Source organism: Ranitomeya variabilis, chromosome 3 (assembly GCF_051348905.1).
Source record: "Ranitomeya variabilis isolate aRanVar5 chromosome 3, aRanVar5.hap1, whole genome shotgun sequence".
NCBI classification, from domain to species: domain Eukaryota; kingdom Metazoa; phylum Chordata; class Amphibia; order Anura; family Dendrobatidae; genus Ranitomeya; species Ranitomeya variabilis.
This window is the reverse complement of record NC_135234.1, coordinates 621,010,276-621,036,567: the sequence shown is the minus strand read 5'-3', so window position 1 is coordinate 621,036,567 and position 26,292 is coordinate 621,010,276. Positions and strand designations below refer to the sequence as shown.

The window sequence follows — 26,292 nt, the reverse complement described above, 5'->3', positions numbered from 1 at the left end:
AACAGCGGCCGTCCGGTCTGGGTTACTGTGCGAGCAGGGCCTGAGATGATGTCGCGGTCACATGACCGTGACGTCGCGGTCACATGACCGTGACGTCACGAAGGTCCTTCTCGGCACAGCATCTTTGGAACCGGACCGCCGCTGCAGCGCCGAGGAGATCGGGACATCAGAGGGTGAGTATAACCAATTTTTATTATTTTTACCATTACTATTGATGCTGCATATTGCTGCATATGCAGCATCAATAGTATAGGAGTAAACCCGCAGCGGAAACCGCAAAACAAACCGCGATAAATCTGCAGGGATAACCGCAGCGGTTTTGCCCTGCAGATTTATCAAATCCGCTGCGGGAGAACCCGCAGAGGACGCCGCAAAGTGTGCACATAGCCTTAGGCTGCCGTCACACTAGCAGTATTTGGTCAGTATTTTACATCAGTATTTGTAAGCCAAAACCAGGAGTGGAACAATTAGAGGAAAAGTATAATAGAAACATACGCACCACTTCTGCATTTATCTCCCACTCCTGGTTTTGGCTTACAAATACTGATGTAAAATACTGACCAAATACTGATAGTGTGACGGCAGCCTTACTGTATCTAAGCCCTGATCTCGGTCTTACTGTATCTAAGCACTGAGCTTGCTCTTACTGTATCTAAGCCCTGAGCTTGTCTTACTGTATCTAATCCCAGTACTTTCTCCCACTGTATCTAGGCCATGAATTCTTTCTCATAGTATCTAATCATGAATTCTCTTTGTATCTAAGCCCTGAGCTCACTCTTAGGGTATGTGCAAACATTGTGGATTTCCTGGGGATCCGCTACTTTTTTTGCGGTGCAGAAATGCTGCAGATCCGCAAGTGATTTACAGTACACTGTAAATCAATGAGAAAAAACCCCCGCTGTGCTGATGGTGTGGAAAATTCAGTGCGGAAACGCTGAGGATTAAAAAAAGTAGCATGTCACTTCTTTTTTGCGGATCTGCAGCGTTTTTGTACCCATTCCATTATAGAAATCCACAGTGGTAAAATCCGCACAAAAAATACGTCAAATCCGCACCTGCGTTTTCTGCCAAGAGATGCAGAATCCGCACCAAAAATTCCTAAACCTAATCTGCAACGTGTGCGCAAAGCCTTACTGTATCTAAGCCCTGAGCTCACTCTCTCGCCCTGGGCTCGCTCTCTTATTGTATCTAAGCCGTGAATTCTCTCTCACTGAATCTAAACCCTGAGCTGGCTCTCTCACTGTACCTAAGCCCTGAGCTTGCTCTCTTAGGCTACTTTCACACTAGTGTCGTTTTGAATAAGTCGCAATGCGTCGTTTAGGAGAAAAAACGCATCCTGCAAAGTTGCCCGCAGGATGCGTTTTTTCCCCATAGATTTACATTAGCGACGCATTGCGACGTATGGCCACACGTCACATCCGTCGTGCGACGGATGCGTCGTGTTTTGGCGGACCGTCGGCACAAAAAAAGTTCCATGTAACGTTTTTTTGTGCGTCGAGTCCGCCATTTCCGACAGCGCATGCGCGGCCGGAACTCCGCTCCCTCCTCCCCGGACATCACACTGGGCAGCGGAAGCGTCGTAAGACTGCATCCGCTGCCCACGTTGTGATTAGCACACTGTCCGTCGGGCCGACGGTTTGCGACGGCCCATACCAACGGACTAGTGTGAAAGTAGCCTTACTGTACCTAAGCCCTGAATTCCGTCACTGTATCTAAGCCGACCTTGCTCTTACTGTATCTAAGCCATGAATTCTCTCTCTTACTGTATCTAAGCCATGAATTCTCTCTCTTACTGTATCTAAGCCCTGAGCTCGCTCTCTTACTGTATCTAAGCCATGAATTCTCTCTCTCACTGTATCTAAGCCATGAATTCTCTCTCTCACTGAACCCTGAGCTTACTCTCTAACTGTATCTAAGCCCTGAGCAGTGAGCTCGCTCTCACTGTAGCCATTAATCTGCGTGTACACAATTCGCCCATCAAACAGCTCCTCTAGCGGCCGCCGGTTGAACCGCACTCAGTATTAGATTATTACACAATGGAGAGAGCTCCGCCCCTTTTACATTCAAATGTGCGACCAAGTAAACGAAAGTGTGACGTCACTATCAGCAGCCGCTCGGTCTTCACGCTGCCAGAGGTAGGGGGCGGAGCTAGCGGTACATCACTGATGCCGGTGGTAGTGGGATCTGTGGGGATCGTCATAGTAACCGCTGCTGTAGGACCCCCGGCGGCGCTGTCTGCGGACACCAGGTGGGAAGTGTGACTGCAGCTGTGCGTAGTGTGGGAGGATGACATGGAGTAGAAGAGTCTCTTTGTGCCTGGCTGTGGTTCTCTTACTAGTCTGTATTATTGGTGAATGTATGTGGGGCTGGTCAAGCATGCGTGGATGCCTGGCGTATGACGGTGGGGGGAGCGAGCACACGCGTGGCGTACGACGGTGGGGGGAGCGAGCACACGCGTGGCGTACGACGGTGGGGGGAGCGAGCACACGCGTGGCGTACGACGGTGGGGGGAGCGAGCACACGCGTGGCGTACGACGGTGGGGAGAGCGAGCACACGCGTGGCGTACGACGGTGGGGGAGCGAGCACACGCGTGGCGTACGACGGTGGGGGAGCGAGCACACGCGTGGCGTACGACGGTGGGGGAGCGAGCACACGCGTGGCGTACGACGGTGGGGGAGCGAGCACACGCGTGGCGTACGACGGGAGAGCGAGCACACGCGTGGCGTACGACGGTGGGGGGAGCGAGCACACGCGTGGCGTACGACGGTGGGGGGAGCGAGCACACGCGTGGCGTACGACGGTGGGGGAGCGAGCACACGCGTGGCGTACGACGGGAGAGCGAGCACACGCGTGGCGTATGGCTGTGGGGGGAGCGAGCACACGCGTGGCGTACGACGGGAGAGCGAGCACACGCGTGGCGTACGACGGTGGGGGGAGCGAGCACACGCGTGGCGTACGACGGTGGGGAGAGCGAGCACACGCGTGGCGTACGACGGTGGGGGAGCGAGCACACGCGTGGCGTACGACGGTGGGGGAGCGAGCACACGCGTGGCGTACGACGGTGGGGGAGCGAGCACACGCGTGGCGTACGACGGGAGAGCGAGCACACGCGTGGCGTACGACGGTGGGGGGAGCGAGCACACGCGTGGCGTACGACGGTGGGGGAGCGAGCACACGCGTGGCGTACGACGGGAGAGCGAGCACACGCGTGGCGTATGGCTGTGGGGGGAGCGAGCACACGCGTGGCGTATGACGGTGGGGGAGCGAGCACACGCGTGGCGTACGACGGTGGGTTATGAGTGATATATGAGAGCGTGCAGCGTGTATGACGGCAGGCGTGCGGTGTAAGAGGCTGGGTAAGCACGTATGGTGCGTGCGTACATGATCAGGGTTAGGTGATGATCACGCTGTGTTTTGTCATTCGCTTTGTTACATTTATGTCAGGTACAAGTCCCAACAAATGTGATAGATGGAGACTGTCCCGGGTCAGACGTTGGCCTGTCCTCACCCACAGACGAATATGCGATCTGTTATGGAGCCGTCTCACACATCTGTATAGTGGCCGTATTTTCGGCATGATATTACTGATTGTACGGCCGCACGTTCCGGTCTCATGTTTGTCTATAATGCTGTGTGATTGAGACACGAAATTCACGGTCTGCAGGGAATTGTGACCTTGATACCGATGGGAAAACTTCTCGCTATATGGTCTTGTGAATTAGGGCTTTTCTTACAACATCTGCAAGGAGATTGTATGTTTTCCCCATTTTTGCGTGGGTTTCCTCTGGGTTCTACGGTTTCAGCCCACACTCCAAAGTCATTCTGATAGGGAATGTAGTTTGTGAGCCCCAGTGGGGACAGAGATGAAGTCTGTAAATCGCTGCAGAATATGATGGCGCTATATAAGGAAGCAAAGTAATAAGTAATGGAATCTAATGATTACATTAGATTCCATTATTTTATTATTTTGCTTCCTTATGTAACGCCATCATATTCTGCAGCGATTTACAGACTTCATCTCTGTCCCCATTGGGGCTCACAATCTACAGGGTGGGCCATGCTCGGACCTGACACCCAAGATGGTGCACCACCACATTATGGGTGTCAGGTCCGAGCATTCCTACATGAACAGTTTCCTGGAAAGTGGATTGGTCGTCGTGGGCCAGTTGAATGGCCACCAAGGTCTCCCGATCTGACCCCCTTAGGCCGGTTTCACACTAGCGTTTTGAGGAGCTGCGGACTTCCTCCTTGAAGCCCCGCCCTCGCCCGCACCTCTGCCTCTAGCTCCGCCTACTTCTGCATGCGGTCGGCATGCGGCCGGTGTACCTATCTTTAACATTAGGTATGCAGGTCGTGCACCTGTATGCGGATGCTTCCGTATGCGTCGTTTTTTTACGATGAGAAAAAATTAATTGCTACAAGCTGCGTCCTACGCTGGTCGCCGCATCGTCAAAACGACACATGCGGAAGCATCCGCATACAGCGGCACGACCTGCGTACCTAATGTTAAAGATAGGCACGCCGGCCGCATGCAGAAGTAGGCGGAGCTAGAGGTGGAGGTGCGGCCGAGGGCGGGGCTTCACGGAGGAAGTACGCAGCCCTCCGCAGCTTCTCCAAACGCTAATGTGAAACCGGCCTAAGGCCATGTGCACACGTTCAGTATTTTTCGCGTTTTTTTCGCGTTTTTTCGCTATAAAAACGTGATAAAAACGCGAAAAAAACGCTAACATATGCCTCCCATTATTTTCAGTGTATTCCGCATTTTTTGTGCAAATGTAGCCTTTTTTTCCACGAAAAAATCGCATCGCGGAAAAAAAAGCAACATGTTCATTAAAATGCGGAATTGCAGGGGATTCCGCACACCTAGGGGTCCATTGATCTGCTTACTTCCCGCACGGGGCTGTGCCCACGATGCGGGAAGTAAGCAGATTATGTGCGGTTGGTACCCAGGGTGGAGGAGAGGAGACTCTCCTCCACGCACTGGGCACCATATAATTGGTAAAAAAATAAGAATTAAAATAAAAAATAGTCCTATACTCACCCTCTGATGGCCCCCGAAGTGTTCCCGCCTCTGTGCTGCACGCTGGCTTCGGTTCCTGTAGCTGGTGTGCGGTGAAGGACCTTGCCGAATGACGTCACTGTCCTGTGATTGGCCGAGACCGCTCACGTGACCGTGACGTCATGGAAGGCCCTGCGCGCACACATCAGCTATAGGAACGGACGCCGGTGAGGAGATCTGATGTCTGCGGGTGAGTATAAGCATTTTTTTTATTTTTATTTTTTTTATTATTTTTAAACGTTCTATCTTTTACTATAGATGCTGCAAAAGCAGCATCTATAGTAACAAGTTGGTCACACTTGTCAAACGCTATGTTTGACAAGTGTGACCAACTTGTCAGTCAGTTTTCCAAGCGATGCTACAGATCGCTTGGAAAACTTTAGCATTCTGCAAGCTAATTACGCTTGCAGAATGCTAAAAAAACGCAAAAAAAAAAATGCGGATTTCTTGCAGAAAATTTCCGGTTTTCTTCAGGAAATTTCTGCAAGAAATCCGCAACGTGTGCACATACCCTAAGACTTTTATCTTTGGGGTCATCTGAAGGCAATTGTCTATGCTGTGAAGATAGGAGATGTGCAGCATCTGAAACAACGGATACTGGAAGCCTGTGCTAGCATTTCTTCTGCGGTGTTACTATCAGTGTGTGAAGAGTGGGAGAAGAGGGTTGCATTGACAATCCAAAACAATGGGCAGCACTTTGAACACATTTTATAAGTGGTCATAAACTTGTAAATAACTCATGAAAGAATAAAGCTACGTTAAAACCGAGCACACCATTGTTTTTCTTGTGAAATTCTCAATAAGTCTGATGTGTCACATGACCCTCTTCCCATTGGAAAAAATAAAGTTGGATCCAAAATGGCCGACTTCAAAATGTCCGCCATGGTCACCACCCATCTTGAAAAGTTTTCCCCCTCCCATATACTAATGTGCCACAAACAGGAAGTTGATATCACCAACCATTCCCATTTTATTTAGGTGTATCCATATAAATGCCCCACCCTGTAGATTGCCTATCAGTATTACTTTGGAGTGTGGGGGGAAACCGTAGAACCCGGAGGAAACCCACGCAAACACAGGGAGAATACACAAACTCCTTGCAGATGTTGTCCTTGGTGGGACTTAAACCCTGGACCCCAGCGCTACAAGGCTGCAGTGCTAACCACTGAGCCACCATGCTGCCGATTATAGTATAGATGGTTGCCACTATTTAGACATCCATTTAACATATTCTTAAAGGGAACCTGTCACCCCGTTTTTTCAGTATGAGATAAAAATACCATTAAATAGGGCCTGAGCTGTGCTGGACAACAGTGTATTTTGTGTAATCAAGGTGGTCTGGTCAAATGGGCGTGGTGAAATCGCTTCTTCTCCCCCAGATCTTGCTTATCTTTCCGTTGGTGGCGTAGTGGTTTGCGCATGCCTAACAGCGGAATGCACTGCGCAGCTGAAGAAATAGAGCGCGATCTGCGCTATTCACCGCTTTATCGCTGGCGGCGGCCATCTTCCTGGGGCCGCGCGTGTGCAGATGGAGCGCTCTGCTGCCCGGGGCTTCAGGAAAATGGCCGCGGGATTCCGCATGTGCGCAGATGGAGATCGCGGCGGCCATTTTCCTGAAGCCGAGTTTGCATATCGGCTTCAGGAAAATGGCCGCTGCGATCTCCATCTGCGCCAGCCAGCGATAAAGCGGAGAATAGCGCAGATCGCGCTCTTTTTCTTCAGCTGCGCAGTGCATTCCACCTTGATTGACAGGCGAAAACGGCGACTTTGGTAAGGTATTTCGGCAGCATAGGTGGGGAATCGGGGTACACAAAATACACTATTGTCCAGCACAGCTCAGGCCCTATTTAATGGTATTTTTATCTCATACTGAAAAAACGGGGTGACAGGTTCCGTTTAATGACTGAAGGAGTTTTCTACTACAGGACAAACCCTTATTAATGGTCTGATGGAGTTAAAAAATAAATAAAATAAAAAATAAATAAAAATTGATATTCACTATAGTTTAGCAAAAAGATTCACAGGACCCTGGTCCAGTGGCTATATTAATAGTCCTGGCCGCCAGGCAAGATTACCATTAACCTCCTACAACCTGCATCATCCTCTGAATTTTTTTTGACTAATAGACTGTCATTATGCTTCAGCAGCCTAGTAATCAGAAGAGGCGTCTGATATGTCCCAGTAAGTAGGAAGTTCACATTGATCCGGTCTGGCCTCCAGGAACCATTGTGGCTGCTAGGCCAGGCTCCTGTGGCTCTGTTTTGCACAACTTATTCACCTCCCAATTCACCGCTCCTCTGTAAGTGTCGCCCACCAATCTGCTTGGACCAAAATCCAGCGTGGGCGCTGCAGTGCTCATGTGACATGCCTGCTCAATGCTGATCCCTGCAGACCAATTTGGGACACAGCACAAAGTACAGACATGCGGTGTGGACGTGGGAGGCGAGTATCCATTTTTTTTTTCTCTTGGCTAATTAATTAGCAGTTGTTCACTACTGTACAGTTCCTTTTAAAGTGTTATTCTGTTGTTCTTTTATGAGTAAAAGTGCAAAATTCTTGTAACAACAATAAGCTTTGTAATTTATCGGCATTAGAAATCATCTGCATTCTGAAGAACATTGTTTATAGCTTGTTGCCAGTGTTCTTTCATTGGTGGCCGAATGTGCTCCGTGCATATAAGCTTTTTCCAATACAGCTTGTAAGTGCTGCCCTGAAGGTGACTGGATCTCTGGAGCCCACTGTTGGCTCCTGATCGGCTTCAGTACCATTGTGCTCCTCATTTACTGCGGAGTCAAAGCTGCATCCTATAGCCGCATCGGTGCGTACACAGCTCGGGCCAGCGACGCTGCAGGTCTGAGCTGTCAGCCAAGCAGGAGCTTACAGAAGAAAATGGGACAAGCCATTTAAGCTATGATGGCATCTACATACCTTAAAGGTTCTAAAAAGCTATTGGAAAGCTCATGAAGTATCCATTAAATGAATGCTTGCAACTGATGGCAATGGCTTTAAAATGAAAAAAATATGTATATATATTTTGTTCCCTTTTTTTTTTTTTTTTTTTTTTATATGTTGGACATCTTGGGATAGAATACTCCTTCTTTTCTGTGGTGTACTGACATACTAGCCAGATGGAGGTGAAATACATTTATTGTGTACATTGGCAACATTTCTGGCGTGTACACTAAACGAATGTGCAGAGAAAATGTCATGTAAACAGGACCTTCATTATTCAGGGCTTTAAAGGGGTTGTCCAATACTGCTACAGCTCCACAGCCCTGGTTATGACATGTGAGCCCTGCGCCAGGGCTGTGGCTGCTCCCTCACTTCCTCTTGATGTTCGATTTGTCCGGAGACGGTGACACCAGTGACGAGAACCCCTGTCTACACGAGTGCCAGCGGCACCGATACGGGAGGTGAGTTTTAAATGTTTCTATTTTTTTTGCACCAAACATTCAGATCCAGAAGGGTTGTCCTAGTAGTGGGCAACCCCTTTAAGGTGAACACAGTTGATCTGTAGTTCCTGGCAATGAACACTATGAAAGGCTCTTTTGACTGTATACATTTATCCGCCATCAGAGCAGATACCAGCTGATTGGTGAGGGTTTTGAGGGCAAGAATCCACCATTCTGATATCTATGATCTAACCTTAGGATATTTCATCAGTACTATAAGCCTGGAGAAAACCTTTAATGCACCCACTTTATAAACTTGTAGTTTTTTTCAGTAACATTGCCCAACAGCTCCATCATCTTCTTTTTCCTTAGAAACTTTTGGTGATGTGTTTAGAAAAATACATAATCAACGAGCAAAATCTGAACTAGTGGGTAAAAGAACGCCGTGCAGATATTGCCTTTGATCCCAGGACCCCCGTGCTGTGGCAGTCGTGCCAGTTATGTGGCATAACCATCCGGTATGACCACACTAGTTTGTATGAGGCCTTTTTTCTTTAAAGCAGAATATCAGCACCTTCAGATCTTTCAGCAATATTACATGGCAGAGGTCTGTTGCTATCTTCAGATGTTATGTGTAACCACATCATTGAACTTTAGAAATTGTGCTCCTCCTAAATGTCTTCCTGTGTGTAGTCTCACTTGTCATTTCAGGAAGGAAGACAAAATCCTAGAAGGTGGTCTCTCTGAAGCTTGTATATGCCGAAACATTACATGTAGGATATCCTGTACCAAAGGAAATGTGGCAAAATAATGTTTGTCTGTGCTGTCAAAAAACAAAACATAAAACCCCCCAAACTCCTTAAGCCTAATACTAGTGGAATAGACTCATGCAGAGTAGACTACATGGTAATCTGTAGTCACAGAAGGCTCGGACAACATAAGTGAGATCATGTTCATGTCCTTATACAGAAGTGGCAGCAGCAGGTTAAAAGGGTTTTCCATTTTCAGAAAGTTGGACCTAAAACTATTAAATACCTAAAAGTACAAAGGCTGTTTTTCACCCCCTTCCCAGGCTATAAACATCAGTGCCCAGCCTTCGACTTTCCCTCTGCTGGTTAAGAAAATTACGCTGGAGCCCACGCCATTTTTTTTTTTTCAGAAAATCTTTTATCAATTAAATATATGTACAGTAAGCTACACAATGTACTAAATATATATGTCAGACGTCTGTGTATCTAGCTATTCTATGTATATATACTGTATGTAATCCATCATTTCTATCCTATTGGCTCCTGCTATGATTTTACAGTATATGGCTTCTCCCCCTCCCTCTCCTGCTTCTGGTCTAGACTTCGAGACGACAACAGGAATCTGTCTTCATATGCTCACAGGTAGAGCTCAACAATCTGGTCAGAGACTTGTGTTTTATCGAAGAGTCGGGCAGATCTTCTTGAATTAAGGCTACAAGGATGGAATCTGCTCAAAATGGGTGCACAATTTCAGTATTTCGGTTTCATGAAGAATTGACAATATTTCAGTCAAATTTACAGTATTCCTTTTTGCAGTGACCACATCGGGTTGCTTTCTCTCCTCAGATGTGACCATGAAACAACCAATTTTTAGTGACTTAATATTAAGTTTTAAGGCTCTTTTGCACAACAATATCTACCCTTCCATACCTGTTACACAAGTTGTTCATGTGGCAGAAAAGTAAGAGATAATGTAGCTTCTGCTCAACCAGATTCAGTACTTTGAGGTACCTTTGGAATCTAGCATGATCTTAAAGGGCACCTGTCACCCCGTTTTTTCCGTATGAGATAAAAATACTGTTAAATAGGGCCTGAGCTGTGCATTACAACAGTGCATTTTGTGGACCCCGATTCCCCACCTATGCTGCCAAAATACGTTACCAAAGTAGCCGTTTTCGTCTGTCAATCAGGCTGGTCTGGTCAAAAGGGCATGGTGTCTTCCCCCAGAACTTGCTTAGTTTTCCGTTGGTGGCGTAGTGGTGTGCGCATGCCCAAGGTCCCGAATCCACTGCACAGGGGAGTTAAAAGAGCGCGATGTGCACTATTTCATTGGTGATCGGTGGGGGCGGCCATCTTCTTTTGGCCACGCGTGCGCAGAAGCGGCGCTCTGCTGGCCGCGGCTTCAGGAAAATGGCCGCGGGATGCCGCGCGTGCGCAGATGGAGATTGCGGCGGCCATTTTCCTGAAGCAGAGTTCGCATCTCGGCTTCAGGAAAATGGCCGCCGCGATCTCCATCTGCGCACGCGCGGCATCCCGTGGCCATTTTCCTGAAGCCGCGGCCAGCAGAGTGCCGCTTCTGCGCACGCGCGGCCAAAGGAAGATGGCCGCCCCCACCGATCACCAATGAAATAGTGCGCATCGCGCTCTTTTCCCTCCCCTGTGCAGTGGATTTGGGACCTTGGGCATGCGCAAACCACTACGCCACCAACGGAAAACTAAGCAAGATCTGGGGGAAGACACCACGCCCTTTTGACCAGACCAGCCTGATTGACAGGCGAAAACGGCTACTTTGGTAACGTATTTTGGCAGCATAGGTGGGGAATCGGGGTCCACAAAATACACTGTTGTAATGCACAGCTCAGGCCCTATTTAACAGTATTTTTATCTCATACGGAAAAAACGGGGTGACAGGTGCCCTTTAAGATAGTTGAAAGGATAGAATCATAGAATGTTAGATTTGGAAGGGACATCAAGGGTCTTCGTGTCCAATCCCCTGTTCAATGGCGGATTCATTAAACCATCTTAGTGAGATGTCTGTCTAGCCTTCTGTTTGAAGACTTCCATTGAAGAAGAACTCACTACCTCTCTTTGCAGCCTGTTCCACTCATTGATTACCCTCACTGTCAAATTTTTTTTTTTTTTACTATCTAATCTGTATCTTCTCTCTTTCAGTTTCATGCCATTGCTTCTCAAGTTTCCATGTGCAAATGAGCATAAGGATGATCCCTCTACACTGGGACATCCTTTCAGATATTTGTAGACGGCTATTAAGTCTAGTCTTAGCCTTCTTTTTTGCAAGCTAAACCATCCAAGATCCTTTAAGCAGTCCTTGTAGGACATACTTTGCAGTCCGCTCACCATGTTGGTAGTGCTTCTCTGAACTTGCTCCAGTTTTTCAATGTCTTTTTTTTTTTTTTTTTAAATGTGGTGCCCAGAACTGGACACAGTATTCCAGATGAGGTCTGACCAAGGAGGAGTAGAGTACTGCTGTTTTTTTTTGTGAGTAGCTTAGTTGCAGATGAATCTTGCCTCACATTGGAAAGAATTGGCCACACACAAATATGTTACAGGGCTGAAGAATGTTAAATATGCACTAATCCAAATATGATATTTCTTTCGACTTTGCAAACCAAACTGGAGTTAACAATGATCTTTAAGGCAAGAAAACAAAAACTGCAGCCTTTGCTTGTGACAGATGTTCTCATACACTAGTAATACCAAGATAAAATGAATTTTTGTTGGTCCACAAATCCAAGTGTTGAAGGATGGTCACTTTCATGGTCCTGTCATGCATGTATGTCATTTGTTATTTTCTGAAGTGAAGAGTTGTGATAGCGCTCTTCAGGAGCGCTGTGAGCCGGTCAAAGGTAGAAACTGGTGAAAGTAGTGGATCCGCTGCAGCTCCAGCCGTGTACCCTCAGAAAGGGGAAGGGTGAATGAATAGCAAACAGACACGGGCAAAGGAGCGCTAAGGATCAGAGGTTAAAATGATGAATCTTTATTCCACTACGCGTTTCAACGGACAACGCTGTCTTCATCAGGTGGCAGCGGTCACATGTCCCTTCAAACATATTTGTTGGGAAAAAAAAAAGACTCTCATTGACAAACTTTGTCAAAAATGTCACCAAAACCATGCTCAGATGGAGAAATCGCACCAGTGAGAATGGTGTCAGTCGATGCTAGATGACTATTGTGGGAATTTGAGAAGTCTCTGACCGCAATTACAAGCGAAACGTCACATCATAAACCATTTACAATTTTCTTTCCTTATGCGACTTACAGACTTGACAGTTTCAAATGCATAATTGCATGTTTCTTACAAACTTTTTGTGATTTGAGCTATTCTGAAGTTATTTCTGAACTTTGCATGAAATGGCTTTTCAGACTTCAGCCAGTGTTCTTAATTTGTCTTACTGGTCAGCTGCAATAAATACAATCTTCAATGAAAGACAGGTAGAAAACTTCACATACCGCAAGCTAAGATTCCATATAAGATGCAGATGAAGTAAAAGATGCTGTGTAACATAAAGCCATTTGATGTCTTACACCAGCAGTCCTCAAAGTTCATTACCTTGAGAGCCACGTTCAACTGTGGGTTTACCAAATTCTGTGAGGGGGGTGGGGTTAAACGTTCAGCGTTTACCTGACCTCTCTCAGTAGTGACTCCGAACCCAACATTGTGTGATCGTGTGCTTTCATCGGGGAAACTGGTTATGGAGACATTGTGCTTCTTACTATATTTACAGTGTACTTACATCCAAGGGTTCCCACTTTACTCTTATGTGGTATTCCTGAATCAAGCACACTCGCTACACTATTGCATCCATCTTCATGCACCCCTCTGACAAACTGTATCAACCACCCCGCAGATTACAATATTTTTATGTTCCTTCTGCCAGTATAAGCATCCAGATCTGCACTTCTATGCTGTGCTACGCACAAGTCACAGTCTGGAGAACTTTTCTTCATAGTTGGTTGCCAGACCTACAGTAGTGCTAATGCAGTAAGCTGGGAGACAGCCACTAGCCACACCACTTGAATGCGTGAGCCACAGGTTGCAGACCCTGTTTAAGGTTATGTGCGCATGGTGAATATTTGCTTACAGAGATTTTTTGCATCTCTTGGCAGGAAAACGCTGCTGAAAAAATGCACGTTTTTGATGCACTTTTGTATAGCAATGAAGGCTTTTTGAGCTAAATAAAAATATTTTTTTTAAAAAGTTTTGTGATGTAATTTCTTGGTTCAACACCACTTTTTTCATGCTGTGCAATGGCATCAGGGTAATAGAATTAGGGATTGGTGTCAGCAGCTGTCATTGACACCAAGCCCTAGGCTTAGTAATTGAAAGGTGTCAGTCCGAATCCCTCATTACTAAGCCGATAAGAAAACACACACATTTTCACCAGCCTATGTAGCATTAACCTAGGCTGTAACCAAACAGCAACTGTTAATTTTAAAGAAGAAAAAAAATTGCGTGGGCTCCGGCGTAATTTTAATAACCAGCAGAAGGAAAGCTCAGGGCTGAAGTTAATATTTTCAGAAGGAGCCAATAGCCATAAAGGTTCCCAGGCTATTAATATCAGCTCACAGCTGTTTGCTTAACCTTTACTTGCTAGTTTTCATACTAAAAACATCAGCTTTCAGCCTCATCAGAAAAGGCTCATCTGTAAGATGTGCCAAATCTAGTGCCTAGCCTCGCTCTTCCTACTTGCCCTGTAATGGCGGCAAGTGGGGTTCATACTTGTGGGGTTGATATCACCTTTGTATTGTCAGGTGACATCAATCCCACAGGTTAGTAGTGGAGAGGCGTTTAAGACACCTGTCCATTAGTAACCCCATAGTGATATTGTATAAAAACACAGACACCCAGAATAAAGTCCTTTATTTGAAATAATGACTGACTCCTTTAATGAATCTTAACTAAGCCATACTCACCGAACTCCTAATCCACAGATGCCAACATCTCTCGCAACAAAAATAAAATAATAAACCACAATAATCCTCGCCTGTCTGCAGAGAAGGTAATCCATAGTGTCCCACGACTATCCTGATCACTTTGAAAGCAGTCACAAGTGACTGCTCTCAAAGCCATCCAGCAGTACACTGACACAGGAGTGTGTCATTGAGCTGCCTTGAAAAAGTTCTCATGCAGTGGTGCCATAAATGAGATCACCGGAGCTGATCAACTGATGAACTCCGGTGAACTCTCTCATGACAGCTCAGTGATACACAGCGGGAGCGATTACCTCCCGTAAGGGTATGTGTCCACATTCAGGATTGCTTCAGGATTTGGTCAGGATTTTTCATCAGTATTTGTAAGCCAAAACCTGGAGTGGGTGATAAATCCAGAAGTGGTGCATATGTTTCTGTTATACTTTTCCTCTAATTGTTCCACTCCTGGTTTTGGCTTGCAAAAACTGATGAAAAATCCTGACCAAATCCTGATGCAATCCTGAACGTGGACACATACCCGTGTATCGCTGGCGGCCGGGTAGAGTAGTCACATCTCCCGCTGTGATAGTTCTGTACGTGAGATTGCAGTGGGACACTCTGGTTTATGTGGACTACGGTGGACAGGTGAGTATATGGTGGTATATTATTTTACATTATTTTTAGGAGACGAGGGCATTGGGGATTTGGTGTTACGCGAGTATAATGGGGGTTTTCATTTTTATTTAACCCCTTAATGACTGCTTATACGTCTTTTTACTGACCTGAGATATCAGACAATAGCATCCCCATACAGGTGACAATCCAGCAGCTGTCGGCTGTGCACTATAACCGACAACTTGCTGCACCATTCACAATCAGTGTTGTCACCGTCCATATCTGTTTAACCCTTTAGATGCTGCTGTCAATAGTGACTATATCATATAAATGTTTAACAGAGTGGGGGGGGGTTTCTTTATCCCGATCGGCACCCTGAGATCATGATTGTGTGGTCCTGATGTTTGCCATGGCAATTCACGGCCAAATAGCGGCCTTAGGTTCTGCCGGCTATAATAGCCTGTTCAGAAGATAGAGACATTGTGGTAAAAATACATTTTTTTTCATTCCTGTCATGTCACTTTGCATTAATTCCTGAAAATCACCTGAGGGGTAAATAAACTGACAGCAGTTCTCAATAATTTGAGTGGTGCTGTTTTTAAAATGGTATCACATTGGGAATCCTATATATTTGAACACCCCCATAAGCTGGATAGGTACCTTTAAAAAAAAAAAAAAAAAAAACACAAACAAACGAAAAAAACCTTGAAAATTTTCTTTAAAAAATGAAAGGTTACTGCTATATTTTTAAACTTCCTAAAATGCTAACAAAATAACATTTTAAAATTGGTGCTGATGTAAAGCAGACATGAGGGAAATGTTGTTTATTATTTTTCAGTGGTATGACGATCTGGATTAAAGGGATTATCATTCAAAGTTTGAAAATTGGTAATTTTTAACAATTTTTGTCAAATTTCTGATATATATATATATATTTTTTTTATAAATAAACACAAAACATATTGACCTAACTTTACCATTATCATAAAATGTGCCATGAAAAAACAATCTCAAAATCACTGGGAATTATTTAAGCGTTCCAGAGTTATTACCACATAAAGTGACACTGGTCAGATTTCAAAAATTTTGGCTCGGTCACGAAGGAGTTAAACATGAATGTAATTTTATTTTTTTAGCTATGAGCACAGGTGCCGGCAGATAAGACTACATTTCCCATCAGCGGCATCTGCTGTCACTGTTATCATTTATTTGTTTTTCTTTCTATTTCAGTAATCGTACTGACGTGGAAAACTGTATTACCAGATCAGTTTACCATTATAGTGAACATTGTAAATTAAAAAAGAAACTGTGGAATTGCATTTTTTTTTTTTTTTTTTTTTTTGCAATTTCGACACTTTAAAATGTTTTCTGGCTGAAATTGGCAGGAAGGGGTTAAAGGGAACTTGTCACTGGGTTTGGCCGATAAGAGATATGGGCATCACCTTTCAGGGCTTATCTTATCTTCAGCATTCTATAATGCTGTACACTCTGACCTGTAAGAGAAGAAAAATAACTTTTATTATTCTCACCTGCGGGGCTGTCCGGTCCGGTCTCTGGTCTTGGTCCGGCGCCTCTCTTCTTCTTGCGATGCCACCCTCCTTCTTGCTTCGTGTGGATGACGCGTCTCCTCGGCACTGCGCTGCTATTGAGGGCAGAGCAAAATACTGCAGTGCGCAAGCGCCGGAAAGGTCAAAGAGCATTGGCGCATGCGCACTGCAGTACTTTGCTCTGCCCTCGACAGGGCAGAGAAATACGCCTGCACAGGAGCGCTGTGCCGAGAAGGGACGCGTCATCCTCATGAAGTAAGCAGGAGGACGAGAATCTTAAGAAGATGGGAGGCACCGGATCAAGACCACAGACGCCCATTGGACTGGACTGCGCCAAGGCTGAGTGTAATAAGTTATTTTGCTTCTCTTACAGGTCGAGTTGCAGGCTTATCTACAGCATTATAGACTGCTGTATATCCGCTCTGAAAGATGTTGGCCGTGTCTCTTATTGGCCAAACCTGGTGTCAGGTTCCCTTTTAAGGAATCCATATTAGTGTTGTACAGGCCTACAATACGTAGTGGTAAGAGCTATGGGTATTTACATTGCCGATCCCAGCTGTCATATGACTGCTGATTGGCGATGTACAAGCTGATTTATGATCGTTTGCTGGCATGCTTAGGGTATGCTTTCACTGGGCGTATTACATCAGGATTTGCTCCGGATTGGACGCTGCGTACAGCCGCGGCGTCCAGATGTTACAGCATAGTGGATTGGATTTTATGAAATCCCGTCTCCACTATGTGCGCACGGCTGCATCCAGCTGCCCTGCGTATCCGGACATGCAGTGCGTCTTTACAGATCGCAGCATATCTATTTATCTTGCGGAGACGCGCTGTCTCTCCAAGACAAATAACCCAGTCTATGGATAAGATGTGGTGATTCCGCCTGTGTTCAATGAATACAGGTGGAATCACCGTGCGTACGAAGTGGGGCGGTTGTATGGGCGGAACGGGGTATCAGCTGCCATTACGCCCCCTGGAAACATACCCTTAGGCCAACGAGAATTCTGTGCACACAGAACTTTTGATCATAAGAAATGTGCACAGAATAATTGGGTTATCTGCAGTATATTCCCTGGTTACACAGGACAATGTGCTGCCAAGAATGTTTGTTTTTTAAGCAGCCAAAGAACAGGTGTCTAAATGTAACATTTGTCTATATAAAATGTAATTTATTAAATGTATGTATGGTAAGTTGCTGAGCAGATTTATAGCAGCAAACCCTGGCATTTTACAAGGAAGTCTAAGAGGATAATTACCCATTTTCAGTGTAAAATAATTATCTTTTTTTTCTTTCTTCCTAGACTGTGCCGTTCTAATTTTGATCTACCTTGACCATGGTAGATGTTGGAAAATGGCCGATATTTGCACTTTGTCCTCAAGAAGATTTGAAGCTTATCAGAAAGGCTTGTGTGTTCGGTTCTGGAAATGAAGTGTTATACATCACAAAAAATGATGAAGTAAAGTAGACATGTTATCTATGTTCACTTACCTTAACAAAGAATGCCAAAACTACATGGGGCCCATTAGTTATTTCTGTTCATAATGTAATAATAAAATTTCACTAGTGGTGCAGTTGCAATAAATTGTCACTACCATTCCTGTAATCATATTTTTTTTAGTGATAATGTTTATATATGTGATCCAGTTCATATATTACTCTTGCACTGACATATTTCACTTGGCTGTCTCCACTCCATTGCTATATAGTCTGACATCGGAATGTAGGGATCTGCAGGACCTTGCCGCAATGTGCTAACTGGAACCTGTCAATCTCTGATGGTCTACATCCCACAACAGGTGTGCGCCCTTCATGGTAGATTCCCACTTCGTAACTCCTTGTATTGTTACCAGTGTTTCCCCAATGGGCATATAGAATGGTGGTTCAAACTGAAAATACCTTGTTGTCCATAATGTTAGCTCAGATTTCAGCTTCCGTTTTTTTCAAAACACATTATAGACCATGTAAACTTAACTTCGACTTTGGTCTTAAAATTTACCAAATTGATCACAGTGGTTCATGCTTTTTGTACATTTGGAGCATCTTTAGACTCTCTGTTCTGAGCTTACTACACCATTCCAAGTTTAGTTGGCTTACGGTACTTTATTCCTGAAATTACACTGGTGTGATTATATTAATTTACACCTCTTTCCTGCAAATCCACTACCATCTATTCTGAAAGAACTCCGGTTTTTTTTTTTTTTTTTTTTTTTAAATCAGATACATTTTTATTTAACCAAATTCAAGGTACAATGCAATAAAACAAAAATCGCAATGAGAACAACATTGAGGCTATGTGCACACGTCAGGATTTCTGGCAGAAATTTTCCTGACAAAAACCGGACATTTCTGCCAGAAATCCGCATGCGATTTTACCGCGTTTTTACCACGTTTTTGATGCATTTTTTTTGCGTTTTTTCCCAATGCATAGAATAGCGGGAGAAGCGCAAACAAACCGCAAAATTAATGAACTTGCTGCTTTTTTTTTACTGCGATGCGTTTTTTTCGCAGAAAAAAACGCATCATGTGCACAAAAATTGCAGAATGGATTCTAAATGATAGGATGCATAATGCATGAGTTTTTATCGCAAAAAAACCTGAACGTGTGCACATACCCTAACAATGGTCGTTAGTTTCAGAAATTCCTTCCCTCCCCCTCCCCCCCATTACATACAAGAGCAGCAAATGACGCATGTTATAACTTAAGTTCAGGGTCATCTTCTCTCCACCCAAGGTGTCCATAGTGTCTCAAATGTTCTTATGCCTTTTCTCTTAATATAAATGTTTTTTTCCATATTCACAATAGTCAGACTGTCTGAAAAATTCCCTCAACGTCGGCGATCTTCATTTATCCAGTATCTGGCGATTAGTTTCCGCGCAATATATAATAATCTAGCTATTGCCACCTTATATTTATTATGTACCCGGACCTCCTCCACATATCCCAGAATACACACCACATGATCCCTCTCAATCCTACAACCATATAATCCTCCTATGGCAGTAAGCACCGCTGTCCAATATGGGTTCAGATTTGGACAATGCCATAACATATGGAGAATTCCAGCCCCCTCCATTCGGCACCAAGGACACTCCGAAGTCTGTCTAAGACCCGCTCTATAGAGCCGTTCAGGAGTCCTATATACTCTATGGAGTACATATCTGCGAGAGTCTGCCCGGTTCACTAAGCGATAATTGGGGTATATATTCCATAATCCCTTCCCATTTTATCTTCCTCTATCCTACCCAACTCCTCCTCCCATTTCCCCTGTGCTCTAATAGGATAATTATTTATAAAAGTATGCATTAGATCCTTATAAATAACCGACACTACCCCTTTTGTTCCCCCCTCTGCGCAGACATAATCAATCAATAAATATATCCTTCTGAATCTCCATATTCATCGTTTTGCTCTGCGTAACATAAGCATGCCAAAACTGCCCATATTGAAATCTGCAGACCTCAGGTAGCCCATAATCCTCCTGCAACTTTCCAAAGGGCACCAGTCCCTGCGTGTCCTGCACCTGAACCATGTACTGTATTCCCAGTGTCTTCGAGTTTTTAAATTCTCCCATTTTAACAAATTCTGGTAGAGTCTCGTTTTGCCATATCGGGGAAAAATTTGTCAAGTGCTCCAAACCTGTAATCTTTTTAATTGCCTTCCAGACTTCATGTATCAGCGCTAAAGTAGGATACCCCAAACCCATCTTCCTAAAACTTCCTGCCTCCAACCCCTGAACCAAGGGATCCATCCCCATCACCTTTGACCAGGATCCTTTGTATTGAGCCAACCCCAGACACATCCCTCCACCCCCTCATTTGTTGGCCCTGAGCAGCTAAGTAATAAATCCAAGGGTTCGGAATCGCAATCGCATATACAGTCAATAGTACGAAACCACCGCCTAGGGAACCACATAGGGGCATTGTGCAAGATGTACAACAGTTGGGGCATCAAAATCATCTTAATCAAATTAATTTTTCCCACTACTGAAAGATACAGTTAACACCACTCCCCTACTTTACTCCTAAACTTACTCAGCAGTGGAATCAGATTCAAATCTGCATAGCTCGAAATCGGGAGTGACACCTGAATGCCCAGGTATTTAAACTGTCACACCACTGCCAGCCTACTACCCTCCCCCGATACTGGCAAATCAACAACACAATCGTCTACAGCCATGACAGTGGATTTTTCCCAGTTAATTTCTAATCCCGATATAGACCCAAATGTTTTAATAATATCCATTGCTCTCAACAATGACTCTCCAGAATCCTCCAAAAAAAGCAACACATCCTCTGCATACAGGGATACTTTTTCTTCTACCAAGCCATATCTGAACCCTTTAACCAAAGCCGTCCTCCTAATTGTCTGCGCCAAAGGCTTCACTGCCAAAGCAAAAGGCAGCGGGGACCGTGGACACCCCTGCCTAGTCCCCCTATGACACTCAAAACTCCCAGACATTTGCCCGTTAACTCTGACCCTAGCGGTTGGGGAAGTAAATAGCAACCATATCCATGAAATAAAGGTTGGCCCAAAACCAAAGCGTTCCAGCACCCTCCAAAGATGCTGCCACTCAACACTATCAAACGCTTTACACGCATCCAATGATACCACAACCCTACTGCCCCTATTGTCTGACTGCAGCTGCAAATTCAGAAAAAGTCTACACAAATTAATTGCCATAGACTTACTTGGCATAAAACCGGATTGGTCAGGATGAACAAGATCCTGAACCACACTCGCCAAACTGCTATCCAAAATTTTAGCCAAAATCTTTACATCTACCGCCAGCAACGAGATGGGCCTATAAGATTCCGCCAACCCCAGGATCTCTTCCCTCTTTCGGAATGACCACCACCGCCTCCCTCATGGACGCCGGTAATTCACCCTCCCGAAGAGCCTCTTGAAAAACCTTCTGCAATCTGGGTGTTACCATCTCAATTAATTGTTTGTAAATTTCACTCTGGATACCATCTGCCCCCGGGGCCCTATTATTAGCCATAGATATAATAGCCATTTCAATCTCTTCTTTTGTTCTGGGCACCTCCAATCTCCCCCTATCACTGTCTTTAATACTCGGGAGACCTGCTTCCTGAAGAAAACCCTCTGTCTCCCAATGAGTCCCCCAATCCTGAAGAATATAACTGGTTATAGAATCGTCTAAATTCCCCCAAAATACTGTGTCTCCCACCTCCCTTCCCTCATCAGTCTTCAATTTATATACATAAGACAATTCCCTCTGTGCCGCCACCACCACTGACCACAGATGCCCCACTTTTTCACCTTCATCATAAAATTAAGTTTTCTGGAAGACCCTCCTCCTCTCCGCTTTCCTCAAATACACCTTATTAATCTCTTCCTGTGCACTCCTTAGCCTACTCTGATTTTCTGCTGATGGGTCTAGTACCATATCCCTCTCCACCTTCTCCAAGGTTTCTATTATTTCCCTATCTTCTAGCTTAGATTTCGACCTACACCTGGAAATCTCTCGAAACAAGAAACCCCTTAGGTCCGCTTTTATAGCGTCCCACACCACCCGACTATCTGCACTCCCTTCATTAATCTGCCAATACTCCTCCAATTCTTCCTTTATAGTATTCATATTGATATATAACAACTCCCTGTTGATGGGTAAAGCGCTGCGGAATATGTTGGCGCTATATAAATAAAATTATTATTATTACTATTATTATAACCAAGTGCAGCCTGACAGTGTGAGCTTGAATATGTGAAATTTGAACTGTATTACAGAACATACTTATAAAATGAAGCTACTTAATGCTCAAATTGGCCACTTCGTCTACGCCTATGAGCCATGACAAGGCAATCTCTTTTGATGGGACCCTGACCATTTCTAGCAGACATTCCACTTACTGGGTCAAAATCCTACAAACTTTAAGGGAACCTGTTAGCAGGTTTGTTCCATATGAGTTAAGGCCACCACCTTTCAGCCCTTGTATACAGCTTTCTATAATTCTGTATGTATGTCCCCAATACGACCTGCAAGGCAAGAAAAAAAACCTTTTATAATACGGGTCAGTTTGGTTCGATGGCCTTCGCTGTCTTGGTCCGGTCCTCCCTTCTTGTGATGCCATCCTCCGTCCTCTGGATGACGCGTCCTACATCATCCATACAGTGTCCCCGACCTCTCCCTCCTGCTCAGGCGTACATCCCTCTGCCCTGGCTCTTTGACTTTTCCCGGCGCCTGCACACTGCAGTACTTTGCCCTCAACAGAGCAGAGAAGTATGCCTGCACAGGAGAATAATGCTGGGGGACACTGCATGGATGACGTAGGACACGTCATCCACCTGAAGCAAGGAGGAGGATGGCATCGCAAGAAGAGAGGAGGTGCTGTACCAAGACATTGATGCCCATCAAACCCGACTGCCCCTTAAGGGAGTATTAGAAAATGTATTTTTCTTGTCTTGCAGGTCGGGTTGGGGGCATGTATACAGCATATAAGAATGCTATATATCAGGGCTGAAAGGCGGTGGTCTTATCTCATGGGGCAAACCAGGTGACAGGTTCCATTTAAAGGTAGGATCCATTGTTGTTGATGAGTGAGGAGATGAAAGTGTCTAAATGTATAATAAATGTGATGCAAGGTATGGTGATTAGTATAATGCACCAGAGTTTTGGGGCATCTAGCATAATATGTCACTGCACATGTATTCATGCATTTGACTATCAATGTCTCTACAGCAATATATGCAAAGTTTGCATTGTATGTTGGCATCTTAAAAGGAATCTGTCACCCCAAAAATCGTATCTGAACTAAGCCCACCAGCATCAGGGGCTTATCTACAGCATTCTGTAATGCTGTAGATAAGCCCCCGATGTAACCTGAAAGCTGAGAAATAAAAGTTAGATTATACTCATCCATGGGCGGTCCAATGGGCGTAGCGATCCGGGTAAAGCGCCTCCTATCTGCATTCGATGACGTCCTCTTCTTGTCGTCTTACAGCTGCTCTGGCGCAGGCGTACTTTGTCTGCTCTGTTGAGGGCAGAGCAAAGTACTGCAGTGTGTAGGCGCCGGGGCTCTCTGAGCTTTCCCGGTGCCTGCGCACTGCAGTACTTTGCCCTGCCCTCAACCTTTACTTCTCAGCTTTCAGGTTACATCAGGGGCTTATCTACAGCATTACAGAATGCTGTAGATAAGCCCCTGATGCCGGTGGGCTTAGCTCAGATACGATTTTTGGGGTGACCAAAGTCCCTTTAAAGGGGTTGTCCTGTCTTAAGCTTCAAATTTGTTACTGCAGACTAGGGTTGAGCAAAACGGATCGGTCAATTTCATAAATCGCCAACTTTTGGCAAAGTCGGGTTTCGTGAAACCCGAGCCGATCCCAGTGTGGGATCGGCCATGCGGTCGGAGATCTTCGCGCCAAAGTCGCGTTTCATATGACACGTTCAGCGCCATTTCTCAGCCAATGAAGGTGGACGCAGAGTGTGGGCAGCGTGATGACATAGGTCTCGGTCCCCACCATCTTAGAGAAGGGCATTACAGTGATTGGCTTGCTGTCAGCGGCGTCACAGGGGCTATAAAGGGGCGTGCACGCCGACCGCCATCTTACTTCTGCTGATCTGAGCATAGGGAGAGGTTGCTGCAGCTTCGTCAGAAGCAGGGATATTGTTAGGGAGGAAATATAAACCCCCAAACCGCTTGTGCTGTAGCGATTTCCACTGTCCAACACCACCTTTTCTTTGCAGGGACAGTGGAGGCTAGATTTCTGTGCATCAGCTCTGTAGCTTATAAGGCTCCCTGATAGCTGCATTGCTGTTTGTACGCCGCTGTGCAAAACCAACTGCTTTTTTCAAAGCAAAAATCCTGTTGCTTCTTTCTGCACAGTTCTCTTGTTTCTTTGTTTGTCCACACTTTTGTGTGCTGAAGTCCTTTTTACTGCTGGCTGCCATACTTGTCCTGAGATCATTGTAGGGAGGCTGTTATTGTATCACAGTCCCTTTTTTTATATATATATATATATATATATATATATATATATATATATATATATATATATATATATATCTGCTAGCCACTGTCTGCCACTAAAGCTGTGTAGTGTAATACAGTGGGCCTGATTTTCCCAGCAGTCTCCCACACCTATAAAGGGAAATTTCTATTTCTACTAAGGGCATCTGCGTCAGTCCTGTTTGTGGCATATCTGTCAGCCACTTTTTGACACTGAAACTGTAGTGTAATACAGTGGGCCAGATTTGTCAAACAGTCTCCCACACCTATAAAGGGAGATTTAAATTCACAACAAGTTTACGTACACCTTCTACCTGGTTTTACAGTACCATATAACGGTTGTTAGTTTGGTTACATTTTTCCAAGAATGAGGAAGTTTGGTGGAAGAGTTTGTGGCCGTTGCCGGTCATTGCCAGCTGGTAATGATGGTAGTGGTGGTGGAGCATCAGGTGGTCGTGGGAAAAGCAATATAGCCCCTAAGTCTCGAGTTGTTGAGCCAGCGTCATCGTCTGGCTACACAAGGCCTCGAACGCTCCCTTTTCTGGGAGTAGGAAAACCGCTTTTAAAGCCGGAGCAGCAGGAAAAAGTTTTGGCTTTCCTTGCTGACTCTGCCTCTAGCTCTTTCGCCTCCTCTTTGGAAAGTGCAAAATTTAAAAGCAACGCGTCGTCAGTGGATGCTCCCGGTCAGGAACAAGTCGCTTCCTTGTGTCCTTCACCCAGAACAACAGTGAAGGATGGGTCAGGCGACACACCAGGTTACTCCATGGAGTTCTTTACACATACCGTGCCTGGGTTAGAAAGGGAAATTGTTAACAGGCCATGCCCATTACAAGATGAATCAGACATGGAGTGCACAGATGCACAGCCACAGCTAGATTATTATGCTGTTCCATTGACTCAGATCACAACATTGCCCTCGCAGTGTATTGAGCCACAATCTGACCCTGATGAGACTATGGTGCCCCGTCCTGAACGCTATAGCACCGGCTTACACGGTGACACAGAGGAAGGTGCACAGGACATAGAAGAGGAGGTGATAATGACCCAGTTGTTGACCCCGATTGGCAGCCATTGGGGGAACAGGGTGCCGCTGGCAGTAGCTCTGAAGCGGAGGAGGAGCCGCAGCAGGCATCGACATCGCAACAGCTTTCATCTGGCAGGCCCGTATCTGGCCAAAAACGTGTGTCAAAACTGTCGGGACCACACTCAGTCGGAGCAGCCTTTGGAAGTGGGGAATCACCAGAAATAATACACAAGACACGTCTCGTATAGTATATCACTGGGAAGCCTCTGAAGCACGCCTGCCTTCAAGGTGCTATCCCCTCTTTATATAGTTGTACAGGTAGTTTCAGTGGTTATACAAGTTTTGCTTGTTTAAACAAAGAGAGAAAAGAGAAGACAAAAAAACAGTTTCGGCTATGTGATAGTTTCACAACAAACAAAACAGTACAGTTTCGCCTAAGTGGCAGTTTCACAAACAAAAAATAGGATTTCACACTATAGCTAAAATGTCCTTGAATGGACAGGTCAATATTGATCACAAATTCTTTTTGGTTCATTGAGGTAACCATTTTTGTTCTGCTCTTCACAATCCCCCCTTTGACATATTCCATTCAAAACCTTGTCATATAGACGATTATTTTAGTCATTCTTTTTGTGATATTACAAAAAAAAACTTTATATTCTCGCATCCATTACACAAAATTTATTTGTGCATACCGAGATACCCTTGAGTACAACCTTGAATAATACATATATAATTACAATAACTATAACTGTATGTATTAGGCTTTGCATAATCCCGGTAACCCACCCACCGATCCCCCTGAACCAATTGGCCGGGTTAAGAAAAGAAAAGGTATCTGACCACCAGCTATCCTTATTTTGGTCATTGTCTTTGTCATACTGATCCCTGAGTCGTTGTACGTCTTCTAATTTAAATCTCATACTCATAGTACTATTCGGGTCTATATAATGACAGCAGGTGGGTCCGATGATTTGACACATACCCCCTTGTGAGGCAGT

At 45.1% G+C, this 26,292-nt stretch overlaps 1 protein-coding gene across 8 annotated transcripts in view; it reads left to right on the top strand.

Annotated features, from left to right (window-relative positions):
• Nucleotides 1-2,094: 2,094 nt before the first annotated feature.
• The window catches only part of RCBTB2 (RCC1 and BTB domain containing protein 2), a 127,788-nt gene continuing 103,590 nt past the window's right edge, over nucleotides 2,095-26,292 (top strand). For 2 of the 8 annotated variants that reach the window (XM_077297412.1, XM_077297406.1), the window contains exons 1-2: nucleotides 2,095-2,248; nucleotides 17,600-17,755. In XM_077297412.1, coding sequence (XP_077153527.1) covers nucleotides 17,633-17,755 — 123 coding nt within the window. In that variant the 5' untranslated portion in view covers nucleotides 2,095-2,248; nucleotides 17,600-17,632. Of the gene's footprint in view, nucleotides 2,249-8,166; nucleotides 8,474-8,824; nucleotides 8,971-17,599; nucleotides 17,756-18,005; nucleotides 18,112-26,292 lie in introns of those variants that run through there. The other 6 variants (XM_077297407.1, XM_077297408.1, XM_077297409.1 and 3 more) reach the window with 6 other exon arrangements.